The 11090-nt window shown below is 31.2% G+C and overlaps 1 protein-coding gene across 1 annotated transcript; it reads right to left on the bottom strand.

The window, feature by feature from the left end:
• Positions 1-1106: 1106 nt before the first annotated feature.
• Positions 1107-9483, bottom strand: LOC135129125 (uncharacterized). The gene is made up of 14 exons (XM_064056206.1): positions 9412-9483; positions 9216-9268; positions 7409-7780; positions 5067-5111; positions 4779-4987; positions 4173-4325; positions 3915-4106; positions 2481-2810; positions 2318-2428; positions 2153-2266; positions 1850-1933; positions 1542-1774; positions 1324-1483; positions 1107-1272 (listed from the first exon to the last, which is right to left on the bottom strand). The coding sequence occupies exons 1-14, from the start codon at positions 9481-9483 to the stop codon at positions 1166-1168; spliced, it is 2235 nt and encodes a 744-aa protein (XP_063912276.1). The 3' UTR covers positions 1107-1165.
• Positions 9484-11090: the final 1607 nt, after the last annotated feature.

The following is an 11090-nucleotide window of genomic DNA, read 5'->3' as shown; positions in this document are numbered from 1 at the left end:
GACCTATTTGATTTAAATAATTTCAATGGCTTTAGAGCTGATCGCAACTTTAAAGAAACTTCAAAGTCACGCGGTGGGGGTGTCCTTATTGCATCTCGTAATAATTTGCAGGTCAGTAGAGTAAATATATGCTCTTTGGTAGAGGATTTTGGTATACTTATAAATATCCCCTGTGGCACACAAATATCTGCTAAATATTAAAACTAAATGTTTCGTAAATATGGAAAGTGACAATTTTTTTTTTATTGAATAAATATTGAAAACTTATACTTAAATAATATTTGAAAGAAATCTTTATAATACATATTTTTTTTATATTTTCTATATATTATGTAGTAATATTGTAACAATGTAGATTATGGCATTTTTTTTTATTGAATAAATATTGAAAACTTATGGTGAAAAAATATTAAAAAAATATATATGCGATATATAGTTTTTTATATTAGCTACATATTAGCAATATAATATTGTAACAACATTGAATTTGACAATTTTTTCGATCATATAAATATTTTATGAAATCACTACAAAAACAAAACAATCATAACATTGTACATTTCAACTGAAACAGTAATTAATGTTTGATCATGAAGTTTTATTACACACAACTTATCGGACTCGTTATTATAGTTGTTAAACGTAATAAAAATGAAACTTAGATAAGGATAGTTATAACTCCATCAAAATTAAGGATTGTTTTAAAATATATTTTCACTACTCACCAGGACTTATCGAAGAGGTAATCCGCTTTTTCCGGACACCGTCTGTATATTTCATTAGTTTATTGCAATATATTTTTTAATTAAATAAACAGCAGATCATTTTGCTCTAACTCCTTAATAGAAAAAATGTAAACCTGTTGTAATATTTGCTTAACTATTCAAAAACATTTAAGATGAAGAACTAATCTTAACGCTTTATTCTCTACTTATCCAACTGACAGTTATACATCAGCAAAATTAAAAAAAAGAAAAACTCTTCTCAAGAAATTTTATTTTAAATGAAGATTTTACAAATGAGATTTTTTTACACACGTAACACAAGACTTTAATCTAGATGATAATTTTATTAACAACAGTTAATAGAAAAGTGTAGGTACAAGTGTGAAAATTGAAAATTCTATAGCCACAAAATTACCTGCAATTTTCAGAGTAAATTTAAACTAAACTTTTGTATGTGTAATTCGATTTTTGCTTTGGGCCAAGTATAACGAAACAGTTTTCTTAATTTGTTCGTCTGATGCCGTTGCATGTCTTTTCCTAGTAGCAGCTGCAAAAGACAATATTATTTAATGTGCTTGATCTTAATATAATATTTTACCTAAAACTGCACTGTAAATTTTCAAGTTGCAAAAAGGCAATTTGTGCTTTTTGCCAACACCAGAGTAATTTGTTGCAAGAGTATTTGTTATCAATTTTTTCATTATCATATATATCGTTTTAGTGACAGTTTCTCCACCTACTAGATACAAAAAGTTGACCTACAAAGTTTGTTCATATTCTTATATGAATGTACTATACTGTAAGTGGGTACCATACCAAGTCTGAAAAAATTTGATCGTCCATGATGCAACTGTCCAATGCATTTAAATCGTCTGAGCTACTGCATGGCAGTTTATCAACAAACATGCTGTCATTGATGGATCCAGATGAGCTGGTTATTTGTGAATATTTTATTTTCATCATGGTATCCATTTCATCCACTTTCTTCGCCAACGCTTTAATCGAATACTTCATTTCACTTTGGTTTTTTAGTATTTGGTTCCAAATTCCTTAAAAATATACAGAAATCATCACAATTACATCTAGGACACATACTATATAGAGCAACTTTGTTGTAAACTTACCACTCAAAACAGCCGTATCATGAGATATGTTGGTTACCGTACTTGTCGAGCTCGCAACACTTAATCCATCTCCCAAAGGTGACACTACAAAAAAGTGTAATAAAGTTACACCAACAATATGCTTGTGATTTTGATTATTAATTTCAATCTATTGCAATTTTCGACAAAAAACTTATGATTTCTTTGAACTTTTTGAAATAATTTTAGTGTTCTTATTTTAAATAAAATGGGTCGTTTATTATCGATCACTTTACTTGCTTTAGTTTTCAGATTCAATCTGTTATAAAAATTATCTTCACTTACGCCGATTGTTAAATGATTTTTCTTGATTAGATGAGTTATGTGATTGTTCTTCCGGTGGTATATTATATTTGGTTTTAGCTTGTTTTTGTAAAACATCACAACCTTCTTGATCACCTAAAAGACTGTGGTACAAAGAGAGACAATATTTTAGAAAATGCATTATACTTAATTCATATGAAATTCTTTTGCGACTTTTTCTTTTTAATTTTTGTCCAAGATCGTCGTTAGTGCTTTTGGGAAAAGATTTTTCGGATGGTGTGTCATAAACTTCATCATCTGAAACATTTCAGTACATAAAGCGATACACAATTAATCAAATGTACCATACCATTTTCACATAAAACCATTCTGCGATTTTTACGTTTGTTCATTTCTTCATCGCTGTCGCTTGTATTTTCTATATTGGAGGTATACTGGCCCATTTCACATAATTGCTGGGCTCGTTTTAAAACTTTTACATCCTTTACCTTAACTTCAGCAGGATACCACTTATAGTTTGCTTCAATATTTTGAGATTCATATATGACTTGCCGGAGCTTTTGTTGGGACATCTCAGATGGATACTTGTACAAACTTCGATCTTCGCTTGCCCATGAAGAAGGTACGAAATCAATTGCATTTTCTGTTGCCCAGATTATTACATCCCACATCTTTAAAACTATAAAACAAAAATAAACAGACTCTTCTTTTATTTGTAGAAATTCAGAAACAAAATACAAGATAACAAAAATAATATAATATAGTATGATATAAAAAACAAATATTACAATAATCCACAACTATAATAGCTACAACTGTTACACATGTCCATTATTTATATTTCGATACTGTAATATTTTGTTATTAGTTATTTAAAAATTAAAAAAAATGTAAGTTTAGTTTAAATGAAGAAGTTCACATGCAATATAATAATTTTCGCTTTTTAAAACCCAGCATTTACCTACAACATCATGTACTGGAATTTTTTGTATATTCCATTTGAAATTACTGAATTTATATATTCCTATTCTACGCGAAGGGACGGGATCATCATAAAGGTTTTGTAAATCAGTTGACAAATAACCTACGACATATGTACTGTCAGGAAATTCAATAATTTTAATTATCAATTTATTCTTAAGAAGTGCAAAACAGTCCTTATCATTATTAAAATTATACTTAAAATTCGAAAATGTAAATGTATTAGTTGATTTATTTGAAGGACTTTTTGTTTTTTGTTCTGTGCAGTTTAACGAAAAATAACCTTCAGAGATTCTCCTGCATATTTGAGCACAAGGCTTAGAGGGAGACCTTACGGCAAATTTTATTTTTGCCAAAAAGCTTTCAAAGGGAAATGCACTAAATTCATGCAGGGTCTCTTTAAAAAACACCACATCATCGGCTAAATGGATCAGTGAATGCACATTATACACACAGAATTCTGAACCATAATAGTCTGAAGAGTCTTTAACAAAATCTGTAAGCATTTGCTTGGCCAAATTAACCCAATCTTCGTAAATTATTAATTTAGGATGCAATAATATACGCATAGAAGCATGAAATAATAGAAAATGTTTATATAAAGTCTCAGACAAAAGATCTTTTAATATAACTGGTCCTAAATATAAAAGAATCGTACGAAATTCAGTTGCTTTAAAGCGATCGATTTCTAACAAAGTTCGTGGTTTTCGGGTAAATTCGGTAGGTATAGATTTTGCACTATTTTTCAGTCTGTTATTTAAACATAAACGTAAATTAACTGACAGTCTTACCGGGTACGCACTATTGCAACCTTTGGTCCAATAATTCAAAAGCTTCCTCATAACACCCAAACAACACAAGTGCATATAATCCAAAGGAAAACATTTAATGATATCTATATTATTCAAGTTAATTAGTGGGCTGGTTGAAACATGGTGCTCTCGATTGTCTTGATTTATAAAAGATTGATGTGTTCGTAATTCACTCATAGTTTCTAAGTAAACTAAGCGTCTATTACAAACCTGACCAATCTGTACACAACGTTCGCAACCAAATTTACCTGTATGTCCTTTAATTCCTTTTAAAAAAGAACGTGCAGGTGCATCGCAAGTAAAGCATAATAATCTAACAGGAATTTTTAGACATGCATCCAATTGGAATCCTTCTAGCATTAAACTGTTCATTTCACTGATGAAGTTTTGCAAATAATTATCTAATGAAAACGGTTTAGAATCACCACAAAATAACGCAACGATAAAAGGGGCTGTTTTGATATTTCTTAAATGTAAACGACACAAAATTGGCCAGACTTGAATATTTGAGCTTTTAAATAAAGGAAGTCCGTCAATATTAATTGATAAAATAATGCTACCTTGTCTACATAGAGCATTTTTGAGACAACCATTTTGTGCAATGTACTTTTTTAACCACGGTAAAATACCAAAATAAACAAAGTTACCATCGGTGCCTTTTGAACTTTTCATTACAGTTAAATTAGCCTTACGCTCGGTCTCCAATATAGTTCTGCCATCTGAAGGTAGTTTAAAATCCGGAAAAACATCTGCCATAATTTTTAATAGAGAGTTCAATTGTTTCAAATTAATTTGCTGATCGATCGCCCAGCCTTTTATTAATAAAATAAATTTATTTTCCCGGGAGCCAGTACCTTTGGTCTTTATCGAGTCAGCGGTTTTATTATCTGCAAAACTTTCAATTAACGTCCTATGTTTTGACTGGACCTCCTCAGCTGCTAAGTAACTTGTTGAACTGTGAGGGCATTCGTTGGTTTCGGATGCATCGGTCAGATTATTAGGTGGAACACTTACACTCTCGTTATTTACATTAGCAGGATCCGACAACTGTTGTAATTCATTTCTAATGAAACGATACTTACTACAATAACGGGCCCATTTCGACTTATTTGCTGACATGACAGTTCACTATCTATACTTACCTTACAATTTGGAACTCGGGAACACAGGTTCTTACACCACACAGGCTGCACGACAAACGCCACAAACCACGTAATGGAGTCGTCTTTATAGGTGGAATGTAGACGATTGTTTTTTATTATAAATCGCAACAGTTACAACCCGAGCGAACACCTGCTGTCAATATGTACGGACACGCAAATTTCGTTTACTATAATAAGCCTAAACACTGATATACATTTTGTATCATCATTACTAACAGTACAACAAATCTAATAAAGTACCGGTGTACGGCGCACAATGCTGGATAGCCAGACTCAACACACTCGCAAACAATCAACTTCCACGTGTCGCATAACCAACCAATTGCGTTTTAAAGACAGTTAGTAGTACGCGTGCGCAGTATTCATCGAAATCTCTGGAATAAAGTGAGGCGCACCATTTAAAAGTATAATATAAAATTGTTTCATTTATTTTTATGGATGATACACATGCATGGTTTTGTGAAACAGAACAACTGCTAAATTTTCAAAATTTCATTTAAAATAAAGTGACAATAAAGTTATTAATAGCGTTATGCAGGGTCCGATTCGTTTTGAATGCCGTGTATGTTTATAATATGTTAAAAATATTACATAAATATTGAAAAGTCCTCGAATTCTCATTCATTATCATCATAGATACAAAAAAAGTCAAAGACCAAAGTTGTACGATTCTTTGAATTCTAAACACAAACATTATTTTTAACAGAACAGTGTCTTCTGTTTTTATGACGTAACCAATACATTAGTTTTTTTTTTTTTTTAATAGAATAGCCTGTGTAATTCTACATATTCTCATTATAGTCTCTTCTTAGGCTTTATAGCAACAGTATACTTACGAAATTTATTAAAAATTTTTGGCAATGGATTCGCAAAATAAGTTCATTTTTTAATGTAGAATATAATCGTTTCGTGGAAGAATATATTGTAATATACAGAGTGTTTATAAAAAATTGTAAAATTTAAAATTTTCAAATATCCATATTATAATATAGAACACCCTGTATTTTATGAATATGTCTTACTCTGTTTTTTGTTCTAATACCATTAATATGATCGTGTCTTTCAGAAAAGTAAAAAATTAACTATCAACTTTAAGTATAGAAAATACTTCAAGAAAAAGAAAAGATACAAAAATAAAATAAGATGTAGTAATAATCTACAGGTTATTTGAAAACACTTAAATATCCATATTTAAAAATAATTTTACAATTTTTTAATATAATCTCTATATTAAAATTTAACTTCATTAACACCACAACAATTTAAAAATAACTTTATTGTAATTTTTGTCAATATTTAAATTTCCAAAAAACTCTACTATAAAACCTAGGAGGAGGTTAATGAGAATATGTAAAAATATACACGTGAAAAAGTATAAGTTGCGTACTACGTCTTAAAAAGAGAACACTCGGTATAGTTTAAAATTATTTTAGAGTATAGTACGCAAAGAACCGTACAACTTTGATCTTTGACATTTGTATGTTTCTAATAGTTAATGAGAAATCAAGAATCACACGTTTTGTGCTTGTATATTGAGCACAATGTTCAAGAAATATTTGTACAATATAGAAATAATAAATATCTGACTAAGATTTATGAAAAAATATTTTAAATTTATAGATTAATCAATATTTAATATTATATATTTAATATATATGTCAAAAATATTGAGGTCTGATATATTTGGTATCCAACTTTTAAACAATATTTATTAAATATTACTTTTCTTATATATGTTTCACAACATATATTTTATATTTCTACAATATTTTAAATATTTAGCACATATATAATATTAACAAAATATTTCCTGCATGTTTTTAAAATATTGTGTGCTACCTGGGATTAATGTACTCGTAGTAATAGTAAAATGTAGGGACACTACTGGTACATTCCTTTATATCGTCTTGGTGTATATTCCTCCTAAGATTTCTGTAGATAAATATCTGCTATTTTTAGAATCCTTAATGTCATTAGATTATTATCTGTTCAAACCTAAAATGATAATACTTAGTGATTTCAACTTTCCTGAATTTTGGCAATGTAGTCGATCTAATTCAGTGTGTAACAACAAAATTATGTCGCTGTTAAATTTCTTGAATTATTTTGAGCTAACGAGATTCTTAATAGTAAAGGTTTAATATTGAGTTTGGTAATATCTAGTCAGATACTGAAGGTTGGTTTATCAGAAATAACTGTTACAAAAGTCGACCATTACCCCCCTCCTTTAGAAATTAATTGTTCCATAACAAAAATATGGTATGTTCCAATGGGTGTTAATAGTAGTTTATTATACAACTTCAGGTTAGCACAGGATTCACCTGAGGATGGTATTTGCAATTAAACCATAATTGGTTCCAAATTCTTTGGCCAATCCTTTAAACATGTTGGTCGTCAACTGCTTCCCATTATCGCACACTATCACTTGCGGTGCGCCAAAGACATAAAAGACATTCTCTCGTAGATAGGTGGTGATACGGCTGCTAATCGCCTGTCGCAGCGGCTTCAATAAGCAAAACTTCGTGAACCAGTCTGATACCACAAGCAAAAATTTATTACCATTAGACAACCTTTGTAATGGTCCTATTAGGTCCAACGCAACCATCTGCCACGGATAGGAGACCTTACGGGACTTCCCCATCAATCCTGGTGGCGCCAAATTGAGAGGCTTCTGCGCCTTACATACTTCACAGCTTCTCACATAACGTAGATCCTTAAGCATGCGTGGCCAACAATGTGGCCAATAATAAAGCTTCTGCACTCTTTTCAAAGTATTGAACATGCCTAGGTGCGCAGCAATTGGTTCATCATGACATGATTTCATGAACTCTGTTCGGTATGGTTTTGCTACACATAATTTCCACTCTGTTTGCTGACGATGTGAAAATATTTCCAGAAATACAAAATTCCGCTGATTGTTGAAAATTGCAAAATAAACTTGGTAGAATTAATAGCTGGTGTTCCGAAAACCTTTTATTTATATGGTTTTCAGAACTGACGGTGTATACCCTAAACAGGGATTCCCGGAGGAGAATATGTTGGTCAAAATATTACGATTTCAAATAGACTGTTCTGACTTGCTAAGCCGCTTGAGGTTTCGAACGTTGATTGGAAGGTTAAGAAGTAATAACTTGTTGGAGGTAACAGTCCCTAGGACGAAAGTATTGTTGGCATCACCTCTACACCAATCCATCAAAAATTACTCTCATGCAGAACAATTTGACATATTTTCATCTACCTTGCAGTATATTAAACAACAGGCCGGATTGAGCGAAAGTAGGATGTTCTAGAGGAAGTATAAAGAGAAATTATAGTTAAAATATTTATTTGTTAGTTGTTGAGTTTTCTAACTTTTTTGGTACCATTCCGTATTCGTATAATTGGATTCGCCTGTTGGAATACTATTACGAATAATAATAATAATAATCTATTTGTTATTTTTGTAATTTCACAGCTCTTTCTTGGTGCATCCAGTAAGCTATTTTTGAATTCGTTCCATTTCTCTTCTATTTCAAATCTTTCTAACTATAACTAAGTATATCCTTCGTTTCATTATATCTTCTTGTATATTCTTCTCCCTCATCTATTGCTTGTAGCAATCCTCCATAGAACGCATCTTTATTTTCTTTTGTTGGATCTTCGTTTTCTTCATCTGTCAAAAGTCATTTAAGTTGTGCTGTTGTAGTTTACAAGTTAGGAAGTCAAAAAAATATGCACAACCTGGTTGGAAATTCTAAACATATTTCAAAATCAAAATATCTCTTACAAGCATTTGTGGGAGAATAGCCGAATTCTAGCAAGGAAAACTTTGTTTAAATTTACTAAAAAGTGGATGATTCAAGATATACGGAACTTTGGACGAAGAGTTTTTTAGAAGATTTATTCATATTTTCAGTGAGATTCATTTCTGAAATGCTAGAAAAATCATACTGGATGAGGACAAATGTTCTTCAGTTATCTCATTCAGAAATAAAGGGGAATGATGATTTCTATACCGATAATTTCTCCAAATGAATTAAAAAAGAAAAAATTAAACACAAATTTTGGAGCAGCAATAGGCACCAGAGCTCAGAATTCCCAGCCCCTCCTCTTTTGATTGTCTATTCTCGTCTTTGGAATACAACATACTTGGAACTCGTCCAACTGTTCCGACTAGGAATTCGAGCATCACCCCTCTGTGGCTGGTGAAGTGGGAATTAAAAATCGTTTGCTCTTTAAGTGCTCAATGTATGTTCAGTGTGTCTTTAGTCTTCCCTCTGTTGGAGTTCTGTTTACTATCATGTGGGACCGCTTTTTGTAAAAGTATAAACTTAGTATTTAGTACAGTGAGACAGTGGTCGGCCATGAGTCTAAAATTGAGTTTTCGAAACTTGAGCTGCTGGCATTCGGCTGCCATCTTGAAAAAAAGGGCTCAATTAGTTGTTTTATACCTATATAAGAATTTTTTTAGATAATATTATTATCTGCAACTTTGATTAATAAATTTGTATAAATTAAAAAAGTAACTAACAAAAAAATATAACAATCTAAGTGATGATGTCTTCTACTTGACCAGTCAGCCTGCCACTTCATCACATTTGGTTTTGCATTGGTAAAAAATTGATTTGAGAAGACTTTATCGAAGTTTTTCCTCCCTTAATTTTTTATATTTTTGTGTCCATAATTTTTTTATGCTTAATGTTGCGCCAAAAAGTTATGAATAAGACTGATACATAATTATATTATCTACAACCCTTTTAAACACAAATTTTTTGCCAGATCCACGGTGACGGAGATAAATAAAAAAACCAATTGCACTTTTCTTCTCTTCAAAATGATGACCGAATTGACAGCACCCCCAGTCCCGAAAACTCAGTTTTAAATTGTCGGCCTACTATCCTATGATTTCCATAAGAAAAATCGCTGCCTATCCGAAATGCACGTTTAGCCATTAAAAGTAGTTTAAATTAACAATTTATCCTTTGATTTTTCCGACACTTAAAAATTGAAGTATTTTAGATAAAATATCGATTTGTAATTTTATCCTACATAGGCTTATATGCTACTAACATAATCTCAATTTACGTTATACGATTTTGGTTTCGCTCCGCATATTTAAATGCCCGATAAATTCCGAGTTCAATTTCAGCTAGCGAGTGGGCTACTGATGCTTTACAAACGGGTTAACGCTGTAACTTTTCACGTATATTTCGCTCAGGTGAGCATTAATTTGAAAAATTTAATTAAGCGAACGCGCTAATACAGGTTAAGAACGTGATTTTTACTTCCCGATGGTAAGCTAGGGAAATATTGTGATAACGTCCATTTGACGAATGCTCAATTTCATGTTTTTATGATTTTTTTTAGTTTTATGAAATCAAAATATGTATATTCACTTTGAAATTCCATTACGACAAATAATCTATACTTATATAATAAAGCTGAAGCTTTTGTTTATTTGAACACGCGAATCTCAGAAACTACTGGTTCAAATTCAAAAAATCTTTTTGTGTTGGATAGTCCATGTATCATATCTACATATAAGCTATATAACATCAGGCTACGATCATTAGGAGCGAAGTAGCAATGAAAAATTCGGAAAAACGGGAAAATTATTCCTCCTTTGACAGCTTCAGTTGCTTACGCTGCGTAAACGGTTAAAGTTACGTAAAAATCATGTATGACGAAATTGTTCCCCTCTAAAAGTTCTAAAGAAAAGTCCGCGACGGCATATGTTTATCTTTTAAGGTCGAGTCAGTATAACCTTTTTTATGGTAAGGAAATTTGTTCTAAAATAATAATGCATTATGTATAAAATTCTCGCGTCACAGTGTTTGTAACCGAACTTCTCCGAAATGGGTTGACCGATTTGTATGAAATGTTTTATATATATTCGGTAGGTCTGACAATGGGTTGTAAACTATTTTTTAAACCCCTAAGTGATAAGGGTGGCCCACCCTAAAAAATGTTTGTCTATTTTTTGGACAAAATTTTATATTTTTATTTTTTTAAGATTTGGCATCA

Source organism: Zophobas morio, unplaced genomic scaffold (genome assembly GCF_036711695.1).
Source record: "Zophobas morio isolate AGI-343-1 ecotype UQ-CSIRO unplaced genomic scaffold, CSIRO_AGI_Zmor_V1 ptg000014l, whole genome shotgun sequence".
Lineage (NCBI taxonomy): Eukaryota > Metazoa > Arthropoda > Insecta > Coleoptera > Tenebrionidae > Zophobas > Zophobas morio.
Note: the sequence above shows the minus strand (reverse complement) of the source record. Positions and strands in the feature narration are given on the sequence as shown.

Excerpts from the sequence above, each read along its gene's own strand:
- LOC135129125 (XM_064056206.1), bottom strand. The coding sequence starts at position 9,483 with ATGGCAGCCGAATGCCAGCAGCTCAAGTTTCGAAAACTCAATTTTAGA. Across the intron at positions 5,112-7,408 it reads ATTGCAAATACCATCCTCAG|CCTGTGTGGTGTAAGAACCT; the intron begins GTGAATCCTGTG and ends TTTGTCGTGCAG. Across the intron at positions 1,934-2,152 it reads AAAATCATTTAACAATCGGC|TGTCACCTTTGGGAGATGGA; the intron begins GTAAGTGAAGAT and ends ACTTTTTTGTAG.